The following is an 18,922-nucleotide window of genomic DNA, read 5'->3' as shown; positions in this document are numbered from 1 at the left end:
AAAAAAAAAAAAAAAAAGGCTTACTAACACTTTATAGGGTCCTTCTCCGAAACCGTCAACTCCCCTTCCCTTCTATCCTGTCATCAGAAAGTGAGCCATGCACACAGGTCTGCCTCAGTTAAAAATCCAAGTTTCAAAGCTTTTCTGGACAAAGTATTCCCTCCATTCAAGCAAGGGGAATGAAATATATATTTATAAATACTTTCCCCAGAGGAGAAGATAGATAAAGTTTCTTCTTTCCGTGTAGACTGGTCACACAGACCAGCAACACTTCTTGCTTTAAGCTCTTCAATAGTCTCTAGATTCTGAACAACTCTGGAACAAGCAGTTGCCTGGATCTATCTTTGTCATGACCCAATCAGAAGCGCTCACACAAAAACACTCTGTTCTCAGTATCATCAAATGCCAAAAACATGTTATTAGAAAATGCTAGATTCTGGTCTGCCAGCTTGCGCAACTCCTCTGCCTTTTCTCTTCCTTCAGTCTAGAAACAAGAAGGCTCTCACTCAGCTGTTAGGAGGAGGATGAGCCCTAGTTAAGGACCCGAGGCCCTCCTTGTTCTGGAGGGGAAAGGCAGAGAGCCAGGACCGTCCTTGAATGCCCTAGAACACAGGGAAGGGAAAGGAATGCCCTAAGGTCCTGGAAAGAACTTCCTCCAGCTCCTCCTCTAGAAACAATTCTGCATGATAAAGACTCTGCTGTCTCCGTCTGTCACCTCAGGGGCTGTGGAGCCCAATCAGGGGACAGCACTCCCGTGGAAACAGGCTGCTCCAAGCAGGGAAATAAAAATTCACTGGGGGAACTCCTGGGTGGCTCAGTTGGTTAAGCGTCTGACTCTTCATTTTGGCTCAGGTCTTGATCTCACTCATCTGAAGTGAAGCCTCACCTATTTCTTAAAATGGATTCATTAAATTTAGTTTGACAGCCACCTTCAGGCCCACTTGCTCATCGCAGGAGAAACTATCTTTGATTTCTCTCCTGCCTTTCCTCCAAGCCTGAGCCGGCCTACAATTTTACACTCACTAAAGCACAATCCCAATTAGAGACTTACATTTCACCTCTTTTGTAAAAGTCAAACTCAACAAAATAAAAAATAGAAAAAGAGGAGGAAGAAAACAGAAGAAACACGGGTTTTTGAAGTCTTATAGGCCAGGCTTTGAAGAGCTCTGCCACCAGTAACTATAAAACTAGGACAAGTTAGATTCCTCGTCTTTAGTTTCTCCACAAAGTTTTGGAGAGGAGTGAGATAATCCACAGTGCACAATGCATGGCACATAATTAGCACTGGAATGTTCGTTAGTAACAGCAGAGGCATCAGTAACACCTAAAGTACTCACTTCTATAATCAAAGTGAAATTTTTAAAACTTTATTTAGAAACTCTCTTCAGAATATAAGCTATAACAGAAAGACAAGGAAAATAATGGAAATAGGGATTGGGATTAAAGAGTACATTTAGCATGATAAAATAAAATAAAATGATTTGCAAAAAAAAAAAACCCACAAGAAAAATACCCTTCAATTTAGCACACAGTGAACCCTTTAGAACTGAAAGATCTCCCAAGTTTTAAATTAAATTATTTAAACTGAAAGAAGAGACAATCTCTGGTTAGAGTAGCTCTATGAATATGCCCAAACAAAATCAAGTTGATTTCTATATATAAAAAAAGCAAAGGGAAAATATTTATTTTGGGGGTGCCTGCTTGGCTCAGTTGGTGAAGCATCCAACTCTTGATCTCAGGGTTGTACATCTGAGCCCCACAGTGGATGCAGAGATTACTTAAAAATAAAACATTAAAAAAAAAAAAGAAGAAGAAGAAGAAGGAAGAAAATGTTTATTTGCAAGGTCTAATTAAAAAAGCTATGATACATCTTACAGAAGCTGCTAAGAAACCAGAATATTTTTATATTGGTTCTACCATTATCTTCATGTCCATAACCTCTGAGAAAAATAGCAAGAAGGAACAATTACAATTGTTGTTCCTACAGTTGAAGAAAGCCTGGAATGCCCATCGTTCCTTCATTCATTCACCTGTGAGATGCCTTTTTGTACATTAAAGCTAATCCAAGTGTTCATTCTTTTTTAAAGCCTTTCCTGGTTCTACTTACTTTCCCTCACCACACCACGACCTCTCCATCCACACTAGAGTGTGTTTCCTGAGGATAGGAATTATGTCTTATTCACCACCGTATTCATAAGGCTTTGTTGCCTAGTAACTGTAGAATAAATGAATGAGTAAATTCTGAGTAACTGATTATTTTAGAACCCTCTGACCCAATAATCCCCTTTCTGGGAAATTTATCTGGATATGGAGAGTAAGAGTCAAATCAACTAGCAAGAAAGGCTTGGGCCAGAAGAAAAACATTTCAGTTTTTCAGAATAATGAAACCAGAAAAGCCTAAAGCAAACCCTAATGTGTTGAACCTATGCCAAGATTACAGTACAATGCAAAACGGCACATTTGCAACTCAGGTAACTGTCATTATAGTCCATCTATCCCTCACCCGTACCTCTAGTTGAGTACCTTAAAATCATTGACCATGTGGACTAATGTGCAGGACCTGGGAATCTAGAACACTTCAAAGAAATACTTAAATAAAAACTGAATCCCAGGGACACAGTCTAAAAAGTCAATTCCCTTGGGTGACAGCTTCAGACAGTTACCTTTAAAATGACCTGATAAGAAATCCCCCAGCAACCTGCACCGCCTGCTTGGAGCTTCCAGCTGGGTTCAGTCTGAATCTGTCTCTCCCCATTTCTTCTCTTCTCAGTTGGGGACCAATTCCCCTCAAAGAACCAGTCTTTCCTAACCTAGCTCTCACATCCCAAACCTACTTTCAGTGTATACGCTATAGCTTAATCACATTCCTACCTATGCTTATTGGCCTAGCCAGAAGCCTGTTCTGACATCAGTGTAGCATTAACTGTAGCATTCATTATAATGAATGAAGAGAAGCCCTAGTCACTGAAAGTTAATGCTGTATGCATTGAACTCCTGTACCATCCAGAGAAAGATCTCTAAGGGCCAGAAAAGACCAGACTTTAAAGAGAATGGCAATATTTTCATGCGTATCTTTCTTTGATACTCACTTGGGAGGGCATAAGACTTCTTCGAGAAATTCTTCAATCTTATTTACATCCGTTTTGACTTCATTGTTGAAAGTTATAAATGGTGGGTGGGTCCCAGGAGCCAAGTTCTGCAGGTCTGCAGGCTTCCTGTTAAGCAAAACAGTCAAAATTGAATCATTTTTTATTCTGGGAAGGCAATAATACTTTAAATACTCAGAGTGTTTCTAAATGTTTATGTATATAAAATTGAAAATGAGTAGAAGAATTAGTAATTTGGGGGGACGCCAAGGTGGCTCTGTCAGTTAAGCATCTGACTCTTGATTTCAGCTCAGGTCATGATCTCAGGGTTGTGAGATCGAGCCCTACATCAGGCTCCATGCTGGGCATGGAGCCTACTTAAGATTCTCTTTCTCCCCTTTACCCTTCCCAGCTCGCACTTGCTCGCTCGCTCTCTCTCAAAAAAAGGAAAAGTCGCAGTATTTTTTCCACTAGTTTAACAGCTGCAATACTATTCTACTAAGAAGCAAACCTTCACAAAGCACAAAATTCATGATAAGAAAATCAGGAATCTCTGACTAACCAAAAGACAAAGGCCCCCATTCTTATTCTAAATTCAACTGAAGTGCTTATTAGAAATGGTGGTAGAATTGAGAGGAAACAGTTTCTAGTCTCAGCTCCAGCACCAACTCATTGTATGGATGAGTAAACCATAACTTCTCTAGGTCTTCCTTTTTTTCTTTTCTTGTAAAGTCAGGAAGAAGAGCAGCTCAATCCTACAGGCCTTTCTAAGTATGAGATTCCAAATTCAGCAGCTACCAGTTTTCCATTTTCCTAGAAGTTCACACTCAACAAGGAAAATGATCACCAGTCAAAATGACTTCAGTATATAAAACATGGCATAACCAAAGGTAAAACACAACAAAGAAGGGCAAAATATTATAGTGAATAAGAAGGGCTCAAATATGTCTTAGATTAAGAATTTTGTCAAGTTCATTAAAAAGCCATCAACAAGTCAAACAGATAGGCGCCAACATAAACTGATACACAATAGGTCAAATAAGTGAACACACAGAAAAATGTAAAAAAAAAAAATTAGCAAAGAAATTGAAGAGTAAACTATGATGACATCTCTCTTCTATTAATTAGGAAAAACTGAAAATACACAGAACACTGATAAAGATGGTGAAAATGTATACTTACAACTACTAATAGCATGGAATGTTGGCACCACTCTATTAAAAAGCAAAATGGCTCACTTAAGCCCACCAGTGAATCCTAGGATCAATAATAATGACAAGATAGCGAGTGTATCCTAATGATAAAATACAAAGCATACATCAACATCTATGAAGTATTCTTACCGAAGTTGAAACTGAATCTAGAATCAGGCCTCTTAAAGCAGTTGTCTCTCAAAGTACGATCCATGGGACCCTTTCACCAGGTGGTCCATGAGGTCAAAACCATTCTCATAATACTAAGACATCATTTAGTTTTTCCACCCTCATTCCCTCATGCCTGAATCGTAGGCTACTAGTTGTGTGGTATCACAAAGTGATGTATACACAAACAGACATGAGAATCTGTCTTCTATTAAGGCAGACATAAGAAATGTACCAAAATGTAAAACAATGCCACTCTTCTAACTAACTTTATTTTGGAAAATAAATGCTTGTGTATGCGCGTGCTCGCTCTCTCTCTCTCTCTCTCTGACAAATAAATAAATAAATAAATAAAATCTTTAAAAAAATATTTTTGGGATAACAAAATTACAATTTAACAAAATCATGATTGTTCTAACTAGTATATACGTTTTAAATTTCTCAGCTTTAATTTATAATAAAGTCGATAGATAAAATCCACATAACTGAAAGCTCTTTGAGGCCTTTAATAATTTAAGAGTACAAAGGAGTTCTGAGACCAAAAATTTCATTTAGGAAACTTGAGGAGATGCAGGACAAAGTTAAATGATACCACAAAGAAGCAATCAGCCAAATACAAAATTCAGGACACTCTACAGTTCAAAAGAATGGATTTCTACCAGTCAATGGCATGAAGGAAAAAAGCCACAAATGGTAGTTGGAAGGAAATGCTGCAGATTAAGAAAAATTTAAGAGACATAACAACCAGATATAATGAGTAGAATTTGTTTGGATCCTGATTTGAACAAACCAAGCAAAGAAAAAAAAGATATTTTGGAGCTAATTTGGGAGATCGGATCATACGCTGGGGACTAGACGTGATAATGACAGGGTGGTCGGGTAAGAAAACGTATGTGCTGCTTGGAGATGTACGGTGAAGTATGGAGGGGTGAAATGACAGAATTTCTGGGATTTGCTTTAAAACATATCAGGAGGGAGAAAAAGAAAAAGAAAAAAAGGGACAAAGCAAATGGGTAAAATCTCAATAACTGAGTTGAAGTTAGAGGGAAGTTTATTCTATTCTTGCATATGCTCAAAAGCTTTCATAATTAAAAAGATAAACTTCAAAAAACTGAAAACTTTAAAAAGGCACCAAAAAACTGCTTCAAAGAACTTTCCCCCCTACCTATTATTATGTCCCTTCCTTCCTTCCTTAACACAAATGCAGAGAATTTGAACAAAGGATATCTCTAAGTGTACCATGAAGGTGAAATACTTTGTCACTGAATAAGATTTTAAAAATAGAGTGTACCTCAAAATCTCTACTCATCCCAGCTTATCCATTTTCCTTGGTCTTACACATACTCCTTCACGGTCCCTTCCCCCTTTTTTCTCCCTCCACCCCATTAAGATTTGGAATGTGCTACATCTATGACTACATTCCAAAATTACAAAGGCTTATTAATGATCTGATCAGTCTAAATTTTCTAGCTCAGAACGCCCCCCATCCGAGCTCTGGAGCCCATCTCCCTCCCAAAGAAAATAAAACATAAAAATATAAAATATAAAACCAAAGAAAAATAAAACTTACCTTCTATCAACTTGTATAAGTACCTAAGCTCTGAAAAAGGACTTTTAAAAGTCAAAATCTGATTTGATATTCAATTCTGATTCCCTTCCTGAGCACGCTTTGGTCTGAGAAGGTAAAATTGAGCACAGAATGACAGGAATACAAGAAAACTGAGTAAGTCTTTCAGATCCACATTTATTTAAACGGTGACTTGTGCCATAAGACTCCTGGAATTCATGTAAGTACTCCACTCCAGATCAGAACTAGTCCATTTCTAGGTTTCATTTCTTTGGTTTGTTTGGTTAGTCCTTATTACTTCTCGCCCTGACCACCTGTTCTTTGATCACCAACAATTCCAAGAGGTCCCAGACCACGCCATCTTTGGTCTTCAGTCACCCTCACATTCCCACTCACAGCTCACAGATGTTCCCACTTTCACTTTATTTCTTCCTCAACTCACCAAGACCTTGTACATAACCAAGGATCCAGAAACCCTAACAGTTCAGGGTGTATAATTTATTTTCAAATCTTAACATTTTAAACTTTTTTTTAAAAGATTTTATTTATTTATTTGAGAGACGGAGATCACAAGTAGGCAGAGAAGCAGGCAGAGAGAGAGGAGGAAGCAGGCTCCCCGCCGAGCAGAGAGCCTGATGCGGAGCTCGATCCCAGGACCCTAGGATCATGACCTGAGCCGAAGGCAGAGGCTTTAACCCACTGAGCCACCCAGGTGCCCCTCAAATCTTAACATTTTAAAGCTAAAAAGGGGGGGGGTGGGGGCAACTGGGTGGTTCAGTTGGTTAAGCATCAATTGGTTTCAGCTCTGGTCATGACTCGGGGTCATGGGATGGAGCCTCCCATTGGGCTCCAAGCTCAGCAGGCTGTCTGCTGCAGATTCTCTCTCTCTTGCCCTCCCCCAACCACCGTCACTCTCTCTAATAAATAAATAAATCTTTTTTTTAAGATTTTTTTTTATTATATTTTATTATATGACAGAGATCACAAATAAGCAGAGAGGCAGGCACAGAGAGAGGAGGAAGCAGGCTCCCTGCCAAGCAGAGAGCCCGATGCGGGGCTCGATCCCAGGATCCTGGGATCATGACCTGAGCCAAAGGCAGAGGCTTTAACCCACTGAGCCACCCAGGTGCCCCTAAATAAGTACATCTTTAAAAATAAATAAATAAATAAATAAATAAGACTTTTCTCATTCCAAAGTTATAAAATATATTCATCAACATTTTTATGACTAACAGTCCCTTAATACCTAAATGTAAGGTAATAACATACATCTGTGTTTTACAAACAATTTTTTCATGAACAAGGTAGAGTTATTAAAGGGGGAGAGAGGATAGATGCTTTACAATAACCCATGGGGGGAGGGCAACAAAATAAGTAACAGCTATTCTATAATAAATTATGACAGCTTTTAGCTCTCCAAATAAAAATATTTATTAGGAGAGGGATAGAGTTGGCATGGTAGAGAAGAAAGAGCCAACGACTGAATAAAAAGGACCTGGCTGATTAAAGCCCCAAATTGGATACTTCTGCCATCCACCAGCTACGTGACAAAGGAAATCACAACCTCTTTGGATTTCCTGCTCTGTACCGCGATGTAAGACCTGCTTTGCCTGTGAAGATCAAATAAAATAAGAGCATGAGCTAAACCAAAGCATGCAAATGAGATGCATGCCTGCTTTCAGGCTCACTTTAACATAGCATTATGCAGGAGATGAGTCTTGGCAGTTTTTAAACTCTACTTGAGTCTGATGGTTCAAAACTGGTTATCTAGCATTAACTGAATGGCAATAAGAAACTGGATTAAGAGAGGCTTATAAGTTAGGTGTCTGTGTGGCTCAGTCGGTTAAGCATCTGCCTTCGGCTCAGATCATGATCCTGGAGCCCCAGGATCAAGCCCCACATAGGGCTCTCTGCTCAGTGGAGAGTCTGCTTCTCCCTCTGACCGTCCACTCTCTCTCTCTCTAAATAAAGAAATCTCAAAAAAAAAAAAAAAAAAGTCTCATAAAGTAAAATGAAATTAAGCAAAGGACTACCAATTTTCTACTAATATCAGGGACTAGTGAATAGTCCACTTTGTTTCTGCTGAAAAGCTGTATCGATTTTTAAAAAACAAAGGTGGTGAAACTATTCTCTAGGATTAAGTGTTGAGATGAAGAGAAACCATGTTGGGTTCTTACTCCAAGTCAAAGTAGGTCCCAAAAGAAACTTGGACACATCTAAATGGATCAACGGACTTCAAGCTGCAAGCACAGAGGTGACTTAGAAGCTGGATGGAGTCATCAGCCAAGCAGAATCTCACTCCGTACTCCCAAGGCCTCAGGTGTTTTGTCTGACCCACAAAGGCTCATTTTACAGACGCTGCACAGAAACTTAACATTTCCGAAAGTGCAGTGGGACAGAAATGAAACCGAATGGACAGGCAATGGCTAAAAATGTCAGGACATCTGTGGTTTAGCTCCTAAAAGCCCTTCAATAAATACTCAACGATTCATTCAAACTCATTCCCTTAAGTGACATCTAGAAAAAGCAAAGTGCATATAATTCATGCCATGAGATAAGAGCACAAATACTCTTCAATGTCTGGGGGTTTTCTTGTTTTTAAGGTTATTTATCTGAGTAGTCTCTCTCTCTCTCTCTCTTTTGGGGGGGTCAGAGTAGATGAAAAAAATTCTTCTGTTCTTGCTCATTTTGCTTCTTGTTGAAGAAAAGGAAATAAAGAGAAACAAAATAACACGAGACAGAGAGGGAAAGGAGGAATAGGAGAAACCTCAAGGGACCTAATACTTTAAGCAACTTAAGTGGCTTAACTTCAATTAAAGTTTGATTCGGTACCCTTGCGACAACTGGAGAACACTGGGCCAGTGGCTCAGTTCCAGCTGCTTCTTATAAAACGAGTGCAGTAGGGCCACAGGACACTGGAGCTGGGGTTTAAAGATGACCTAATTTTGTAACAAGCTGACTCCACTAAATGGAGGGAAAATATATTAAGCATGTAGAACTTATATTTTTTTAAAGGTTTAATTAATTTATTTATTTGAAAGAGAGAGCGTGTGTATGTGTACATGGTGAGGGGTGGGGGAGAGAACTCGAGTCTGCTGAGCATGGAGCCCACCTGGGACTCAAGGTCACTACAAGACCATGACTGGAGCCGAAACTTAAGAGTTGTATGTTTAACTGACGGAGCCACCCAGGGCCCCCTAAAACTTCTATTTTTAATTGAGTTCTTTTTGAAGGTACTGATTTTCAAGGCATAAAATTCATCCACACAAATCAAGAAAATACTGGACACTGGCGAGTATGAAAAAAAAGTTAACACAAAAAAATCCTCCATTTGTTTCAGAATACTTTACTCCTATTAATTATTCTTCACTAGGTTTGCCATATTCTGACTAAAGTCACCAGCTGAATGAATGAATCATGGATTCACCAAAACATACACACCAAGATCCCGGTTACTAAGTCCTGGTCTAAGTGTCCCAATGCAATAGTTAGAGGATTTTATATTGATGACATGGTATACTGCTAAATCTTTGTCTACTTTAACGTCAATTTGCAGAGCAATCGTGTTAAAACAGGACCCACCAAAAGGTTTCAAATATAGCTTATATAATTCTTAAGAGATTTTCTTAACACAGTTGAGAGAGATTACACACTGATAGGCTGAGAAAAGCATTCACCAATAATGTTTTTCTACTTCAGCTCTTAGGGATGTCAACAGGATCTATCATCTTTGAAATCATTTTGAAAAAGACCAGAAGACGTGGCAGTGAAGCGTGCTCTCTCTCTGTATGACTGTCCATGTCTGTCTGTCTCTCTCCGTGTTTTTGTCCCCTCGCCCTCAAAACACACACATAGGGCATCTCTGTGATTCAGAATGCGTTAGTGAAACACATATCTTGATTTGCAGGGGTAACAAGGGCTTCACGTAGCTCAAGTCAACCTCACAGAGGGAAAGAAAGGAGTATGTACTCCTGACTGGCCAACAGCAGGAAATGCAGAGTTTCTCGGAAAGGCTGGCCTGTCCCATTCCATTCAGTCTCTCTGTATGTGTCATTCACACCACTGTCACCACCTGGAAACCAAACTTATCTCTCAGCTTCCTGAAGCCATTTTTCAGAAGGATGGAACCACAGAAACATGACAAGGAAAGCAAACGATCTGAAGAATCTATTTAGAAATCAGATTTTGTTCTGAGTTTATAAATGACTTTCAAGATAGGCAGAACTATCAGTTTTATGGCTCTATGGCTCCATGTTAAATGGTTACAAAACTGTTAAAGTTTAAACTTTGGTATTATTACAGCAACTTACAAGTGAGTCTTACACAATACCTTACAAATGGTATGCTGACATGTGAAGCAGAAGGAAACCATTTGTGACAATGCAGAGGATGAGAAAGTTTCAGCGTTTAAGGAGGAAATGGGAACAGAAGCATACATTTCCCAGATCTTTTAAAAGCAGCCTTCTCCAATTTATTTATTTTCTCAGAGACTATCACGGAAGAGGGATTTTATTCACTGGCAATATAGCATATGTCACTGCTTTTACAATAAAAAGCTAATTTAAAAAAAAAAACACAACTAATTTCTTTCCATACCGATAGCACTCTCACAAACGTGGTGAACGTTCCTAAAACCAACTGGACTTTCTAGAAGGGTGGCAAGAACCAACCCCACAAAGTGACACAGTACAAGAAAGAAAAAAGATTCTCTTTATGCACAGGGAAAGCGGCATTATGACAGGAAGCAGAGTGGCTATGGTTGGCTTACAAAGCTGATTTCCCAGAAAAAGGCTAAAACTACAAAGAAGATTGTGCTGAGGCTTGAATGTGTTCAGCCCAATTGCAGATCTAAGAGAATGCTGGCTAATTAAGAGATGCAAGCGTTCTGAACTGGGAGGAGGTAAGAAGAGAAAGGGCCAAGTGATCCAGTTCTAAGCTTCATGGATTTTTTTTTTAATTTTTTTTTAGCTTCATATTTTATTATATTATGAAGACAATAAAATCTTGAGGTTATGTTCATTTGGTTGCAGTTGGTCTTTTAAGAGGGAAATAAACTAGTGCCATCAATTTAAAAAAAACTAATTTCTTTTTCATTTCCACTCTCATTTCTCAAAACTAGAAAAGCTAGGGCACCTGGGTGGCACAGTTGGTTAAGCAACTGCCTTCGGCTCAGGTCATGATGCTGGAGTCCTGGGATCGAGTCGCACATCGGGCTCCCTGCTCAGCAGGGAGTCTGCTTCTCCCGCTGACATCTCTTGAGTGTTCTTTCTCTCTCTCTCTCTCTCTCTCTCTCTCTCTCACTCAAATAAACAAATAAATAAATAATTTAAAAAAAATAGAAAAGCTTACCTAGCAAGTATGTGACACTCACTTATATCCAAGTCAGCATCTCGTGTGTGTGTGTGTGTGTGTGTGTGTGTGCATGTCTGTGCATGTGTGTGCATGTGCGCATGCACCTGTGTCAGAAAAACAGAGACAAAGATAATAGACAGGGGTGACAGCAGATTACTGTTGTCACACCTTCTTCTTTCTCTTCCCTTTGCCTGCCTCTTAGGCTTATCTGTGATTGCTGATCTAAAGATGTTGATCATTGATTTAGAAATTTCTGGGCGTGGGCGCCTGGGTGGCTCAGTGGGTTAAGCCTCTGCCTTCCGCTCAGGTCATAATCCCAGGATCCTGGGATCGAGGCCCGCATCAGGCTCTCTGCTCAGTGGGGAGCCTGCTTCCCCCTCTCTCTCTGCCTGCTTCTCTGCCTACTTGTGATCTCTCTCTCTCTTGCTGTCAAATAAATAAATAAATAAAAATCTTTTAAAAAAAAAAAAAGAAATTTCTGGGTGTAATGAAGATAGCAGAAGTCTTCAAAGATTTTCATCACTGCCACAAACCTGTCAGCCTAGAAGTAGGATATAAAACAATGAATTTTATTCAACAACAGGTCTGAAAATGGTCTAATGAATAGTGAAAAGGACCTTGAATGGTGTTTTAGCACATAGTGAACACTGAAGAAGATATGTTAATGTTTTCCTTCCTTTTTCATGAATTTAAAAATGAGATAACTGACCTCCAAAGATGAGGCGTCCTGCCCAGAGTCCTAGGGAAACCAGTGACAGGGCTCTCTCCACACAGAACCAGGGCTCTCTCCCTCCTCCACTGCTCCCATTTGATGACACGTGATAACATCTTTAAATATGCCCCCATATTTTAATATTTTCATTTATATTTACTTGAAGGTTTTGCTTAAATGGTGGTTGATGTAAGCCTAAAATCCTTCTGAAACCTGGGCACTTTTTTTTTTTTTAATCTACAAGTTCTGTAATACAATTGCGATGTGAACAGAAAATGAGGTTTAGAAATGACTCCCCCCAAAGCATGAAGGCAGCGCTGGCAGGCGAGCAACAGGAGGCTGTGCCGAGCCTCACAGGGGCACAGGAGTACCACCAGCAGAGCCATTAACACCAAGTGCCATTCAAAGAGAACGTGTCACACGGTGCCAGAACTGGAAACTAGCTTGTTCTAGGATGAAATGTCATGTAACGATAATTTTCTCAGAGCACAGAGTGGGTCTCTAAATAGCTCGCAATTGAGTCTTACTGCTCTCCACCAACGGTTAGTTCTGCGATCAGTCCTCTTCAGCAAGGAATTAGCAATTACCAGGAGAAGCAAGAAAATAAGCACTAGAGGCATTTCCTCCCCCACAGTTTTATAAGAACAGTCATATCTAAAGTTTTAACGTTAAGATTATGAACGGTACTTTTTTACTATGGAGTGTTTTACTCCTCTGTTACAACTTTATAACAGTTTTTTGAGCCCATGTTCACTCTCCTGAAATCTTACTCAAGACTCTAAGTGTCTAAGTTCATAGAAAAGGTCTGGAAGGTTAAAGACCAAACCAAAATGCAGTGGTATCTGCGAGGGGAAAGCGAACGACTGGGGCCTGGGGGTGATGAGGGGATTCATGGTCATGTACTACTTCTACACTTTCCCTGGCCCTTGGGAAGCATGTTTTAGATGCACCAGTGACCTAAGATTTCTAAAGAAAACTAGTATAGGCTCCAATTGTAAGTGTTCTCTGTTGATTTTATACAAAGCCCTAGAAAATAAACAGACATCTTCTTTGGATGGTCATACTGACTAATTAAGAAGCCCTGAATCTTTCATCCTGCCTCCCATGGGTGAATTTTTACACGTAGGTATATTACTCTGGAACTTGTAAGTCCTCAAAGATCAACCAACATACAGAAATAATGTCTTCAGGAGTTTGTACAGGAAAAGGGAAACAGCCATTCTGAGCCCACTTCCTCTCCTGAACCAGAGTCCCTGGCTCACGGCGCTATCACCGGTAGGGACCACAATCAAGCACTGTGTTGAGCTGCTCAAAGAAGGCTTTCTCGAAGCGTGGCAGTCAACTCACTTGCTCCAAGCCAAAAATGGGATAGGAGAAATCCATGTATTTTAAGACACAGTTAGGGTGTGTGCCTGGTAGCATGGTCTATTTTTAGAAGTTACATTGAGAAACTTCCTTTTTGAGTGCATGTAGGGAGAAAAAAACATCAATAGAAGGGTAACTGCATGAATTATTTCATTCTTACAGCAGCTCTGTCCAAAATGAGGTAGGTAAATCCCTGAAAGAGCCCGTAGTTTGAGCTCTCACTATCCCAGAGGCTTACTTACCTCTGCATTCCCATATGTAACTGAAGGGGTTCCTGGAAGACTCCACGGCTTATTTTCAATAAATAGACCTTAAGTCTCCAAAAATCTCAAAGAAGTGCACTAGCAGTAACTAAAGAATAAAGTGTAAGAAACGGACAGAAGTCCAGGGAATGCCAGCTGAGAACTGGGAACAGGATGACAGCTCCCAGATAACTTACTTGGTGACACCCGGAGGGATAACACACATGAATTCCACCACGCGCCCATGTGACAGCCCGTCTACAGTCTTTCTGGACACTGTTCGTGACTGAGTCGCTTAAAATAATAAGCAGCAAACCACGTTGCTGCCTTTGTGTCAAGAGGAATACATTTCCACTGCCCAATCCTAGATTTTCTATTAGTGTAACTGCTCTTAACCCTTGATTTAAGTGTCTTTTTCCCTAATTATGAACGTCCTTCACCTCAAACCTGTTTGCTAAGGAAAAACAGAAGCTCTTGAGTTAAGGGAGAGCTTACACTTTATCAGGGCTCTGCTCAGCCCTCTCTACTTTAGTCTGTGGAGAGACAGAGACAACTCTTCAACTAGCAAGACCAATCACAGGGCCACAGACAATCACTCTTATTTTATAATATATTTAACCAAATATGGTTAAAATCATATTACAGAAAATTCCCATTATTCCCTGAAAAGCAGAATAAATCAAACAGACCAGAGCAGCATTCATCCTCCTAAAACCCCACACTTGTCTTCAAGGATCCAGATTATACACACCATGTGTGTGGAACATTCTAAACCAATAAGCTATCTGCTTAGAAAGTTCTTCGGAGGGACGCCTGGGTGGCTCAGTTGGTTAAGCCGCTGCCTTTGGCTCAGGTCATGATCCCGGCGTCCTGGGATCGAGTCCCACATTGGGCTCCTTGCTCAGCGGGAGCCTGCTTCTCCGTCTGCCTCTGCCTGCCACTCTGTCTGCCTGTGCTCACTCTGACAAATAAATAAATAAAATCTTTAAAAAAAAAAAAAAAAGAAAAAGTTCTTCGGACCTCCACGTTTACACTGGGAAGTCAAAACTGAATTCCTGAATCCACACTAAAATTTAGCTCCTGGAACGGCTCTTGAAATTAAAGGTAAACAAACAATAAGTTCTTAAAAATACTGAGTGGCTAGTAAACGCAATTTACTGACACTGTGAGTTATCCATAATATTTATACAAGTTAAATTTGCCCACAAATCAGCTCAACTTTAATATTTATTTCCTTTAGAAAACATTCACACGCAAAGTGAGGAATGGGGAGAGAATCAAACTGAAAACAGTATATACTCAACTTAAGTTGATTTCAAACTGCAACGAAGTCTTACCTCTTCAGGTCCACAGTTGTGACACTAAATACAACTCCTTTGAGCCAAAGTATCATGAAGAGCCTCTGGGAGAAGGGGCAGTTTCCTATGCTTTCACCATCACTGCCAGCCTGGGAAAGAGAAATCAACATTGGAGAACAGGGTTAAGGTGGTGATACTCAAAACGATAGACCTTTTCCTGACTTATACACAAGGGTTCGAGAAAACAGAAGAAGTTGCGCTGTAGAAGGAAGGGTGGAAACTCAGGTCTCTTATTCTGCTCTTTCATTTGCCCCCCCAACCTTCTTAAAAATGGCCACTCTGCTACAGCACTGTCCTAGAGAACTTTCTGCAGTGGTAGAAACGATCTGTACTACCACTGACCAAATACAGTAGTCATTTGTGACGTATAACTAATGAGCGCTTAAATGTGGCTAATTTCAGTGAATTTTTTAATTTGCCTTTTTAATTAATTTTATGAAATGTTAAGTCATCTCCTGTTCTGTGAGACAGCATTTTTTTTTTAAATAGGGCACCATAAAGGAGAAAACTTGCAGGTTTCCAAAGAGTTAATAAAGTAATCACCAACACCCACCCATTTAAAAAAATATTCATTATAAAATCCCATATCCTATTTTACACATTCCTTCAAGGAGCAAGAAAATAACAAGATATCTTTATTAAAAAGAACTATCTGTAACCCTACTTAATATGAATGGAGCAGCTGACAACTTCCCTTAGCTCAATGATGAGATAGAATTTTCCTAAAAATCAGGGTGGGACAGATCTTTACTTCTGTCACATATGCTGCCAGTTTACAAAGGAGGGAGGGGGGAAACTGGGCACTGGAGCAGGGGAAGCAAGCCAGCATGCTGGAAGAGAACATTCTGACACTTGCTACGGAGCAACACAGCCATCTCCACCACAAAGTCTGTGGAGAAAGCCAAAAATAAACTTTCAACAGCTCATTCAGAGATGCATGGCTCAAGTTCTGTTTATTATCCTAAAGTAACTCTCAAAATATTCAGAAGTCATTTCAGTAAGATGCTACATTAGTAGAGTTACTAATTCCTAAACTAATGGGGAGACACGGTGGAGTAAAACAATAAATAAAGCAGTTACCTGATGAAACGTAACACAACTAACAAAATACATGGGCATAAAAAGAGGATTCCAGAATCCTACCCTAAACAGACAGCATGAGAGAGTTACAACTGAATTCTTTTTTTTCTTTCTAATCATTCTTTACCAGAAATGAAACATACACAGAACTGTAGCCAGAGTGAATCACATTAATTACTCGTACTGCAACTTGCAAGAAACTTGACTTCCCAAAGAAGGTCTAGTTCTTAAACTCTAATGTGATTAAGAATAACCTAAAAAAGCATTTTAAATGAGGCTCTCTGGGCCTTATAGCCAGAGATACTGATTCAGAAGAATTTCTCGGTGGGGCCTAGGAATCCCCTCGTTTTCTTACAGGCACCCAAGGAGATCACAAAGCAAAGCATCTGCTCTACACACTGGGAGATACCGGGGTGGGAAGGTCAGGATGAGTCCTTTTTCAAAGTACAAGTCAGTTCATAGTACTAAGTCATCCTACGGTACAAAGTAACTGGAACTCAAAGTTGCTTTTTTGAAGATGCTGGCCATCCCAACACCTATGGAACACGGATAACATACAAGTGAGTTTATCACAGATAAGAAATTAAGATATTATCTTTCTATATAGCTTGATGATTAATATTTTTATACAAGGTTGTGGCCTTAGATACTCAAATCTTATTATCATTCTTGTTTCGTTTTCCCCTCCTGGTATTAACATGCTTAGCAGCAGAAATAGAACAATAAGAAAACGTGTACCAAATTTCAGACTTACTGAAAAAGCAGTCAAGGTTGGTAGACAAAGAACAAGTCTGACTTACCCTGTCCTACTCCATTTGTTTTATCTATAGACTGTACCATAATTTCCCAAGATACCTGTCACAGCAGTGTTAAAATAATTATATTGGTAAAGAATTTGTAATAAAGATATTATATACAGGCACTTGGAAAGACATTAAACCCAAGGCAAGCTGGAGAAAAACAGTGACGGGCTACAGATCAAAACCACCACACCACCATTTCCTACGACGATCTGCAGAGCCTACACTGGAGTTCAGACAGAAGGATCTTGGGACACGGACGCTACATGAAGACTTAGTCGGGATGCAAATGGCCCCTTTCCTTTCACCAGCCGCTTGCCTATAATTTTCTAGCAAATTTTACCGATGTAAAATTTAAAATCTCAGGCATATCCAAAGCTTGTTGCATATCTCATACACTCTGCAAAACTATTTTTTTACACACACACAAATAAAAGTACGCATTTTTCAAGATAGATCTGAAAAGCTGCTATTTTAATCAACTACTCCCAAAACTCATGACAATTCAAATAAGAAAAACTGCCAAGTACAAGTTTTTCTGAACTTTTAATAGCATGAGAAGATTGAGAGGTAGTAACCAGATAATGTTTTCATCAAGTGTAGTGAAACTGGAAAGATTCAGATCTCCAGAAGTCCTAAGTCAAAAAACTTCCCCCTTTAATGCATGTTGTCATAATAAAGTTCCATTTCAACATTTCAATAAAATTCCATTTCAGGGAAAGGATCAAAAGCATGCTCTTCAATATGAACTACGTTGAACATAACCTATTGGTACAATCGACTGAGGAGGACGTTCTGGCATAGCGGAAAGCATTATACCCTGAAAATCAGGATACCTTATTCTACACCCAGTTTTTTATTATAACAAAAATTAACATGTAGGTATATCTAATAACAGTGCCTAAGAAAAGTATACCTTTAAAAAAAAGAACTTTGCTTTTTACCGCTTCGAACAGTACACTCATTATTTTAAAAGTAATTAAAAACTGAAACCCTTGCAGAAGGTCGGAGTTCCCCTACCTTTGAACCATTCACTAATTGCTTAATCTTCTGGATGTTTATTTTCTGTGTACGTACTACTTTTCTCTCTTAAAAATGTGATCACACTATATATAACTTTTTTATGATCTACATCATTTTATTCTCAATTTCATGCAATCAACCCTCTGGAGGCTGTAATGTGCCCTCCAGCATTGTGTCCAAGGGGGCCAAGGAAGAAGCCAGGTGTTTCAACCCTGCCAGCCAGTAAAAGGAAGACCTATTCCTTCCTCCCCACTCGGGGTTGGGGTGGAGGGGTGTCAGAGGAGGCCCAGAATACAGTCGTCAGGATGTTCACAATCAACCAGAAGAATTGTCAATGGCGACAACGTAGGGAACTGGAACCCCCACCCCCACCAAGCAGAAATGGTAGCTGCCCCAGGGGTATCAATGGAGGCCACAAGTTATTCATTCTCTATCTGGTTGTAACAAGGCAGTGTCCTTGTCGCCCATCTCTCCGCCCACCCTCCTCTAGAGCCCTGTCAGAGAAGTCTTATTTGTTAGAGAAGTTTAAACCAAGCTTAAACAAGATCCAGACAGAGTCTCATAGCATAATATGAAAATGTCCAAGTTTTGATCAAAACTCACCTGTCATACTAAGAACCATAGCAAACTAAATGAAACATGGCAATCAGTACTGTCGCCATCAGGATGACAGAGATGTTAGAATTTGCTGATAAAGATTTTAAAGCAGCCGTGGTAAAAGTGCCTTAATGAGAAATTATGAACAGCTTGAAACAAGTGAAAACACAGAAAAAAGCCTCAGCAAAGAAACAGAAGATGTAAAGAACCAGTAGGAAATTCCACAATAAAATAACCAAAAAAAAAAAAAAAAAAAAAAAAAGCTCAGAGGATGATGTCACAGCCGAACAGCCAAATGGAAGGGAGACAGGAAAAAAATCAATAAACTGGAAGATAGACTAGAAGTGACCTGCTCTACACAGAGAAAAAGTTGACTGAA

General features: G+C 39.6%; 1 protein-coding gene and 1 pseudogene across 1 annotated transcript in view; one reads left to right on the top strand and one right to left on the bottom strand.

The window, feature by feature from the left end:
- CLIC4 (chloride intracellular channel 4) overlaps window positions 1-18,922 on the bottom strand; it is a 67,727-nt gene that overhangs the window by 19,238 nt on the left and 29,567 nt on the right. The window contains exons 2-3 of the mRNA XM_032863791.1: window positions 15,023-15,132; window positions 3,090-3,215 (exon numbers count right to left, since the gene is read on the bottom strand). Coding sequence (XP_032719682.1) covers window positions 3,090-3,215; window positions 15,023-15,132 — 236 coding nt within the window. The remainder of the gene's footprint in view (window positions 1-3,089; window positions 3,216-15,022; window positions 15,133-18,922) is intronic.
- On the top strand, window positions 8,177-10,949 carry LOC116871326 (annotated as a pseudogene).

The sequence above is a fragment of the Lontra canadensis genome, unplaced genomic scaffold (assembly GCF_010015895.1).
Source record: "Lontra canadensis isolate GAN:19392208 unplaced genomic scaffold, GSC_riverotter_1.0 scaffold25, whole genome shotgun sequence".
Lineage (NCBI taxonomy): Eukaryota > Metazoa > Chordata > Mammalia > Carnivora > Mustelidae > Lontra > Lontra canadensis.
Note: the sequence above shows the minus strand (reverse complement) of the source record. Positions and strands in the feature narration are given on the sequence as shown.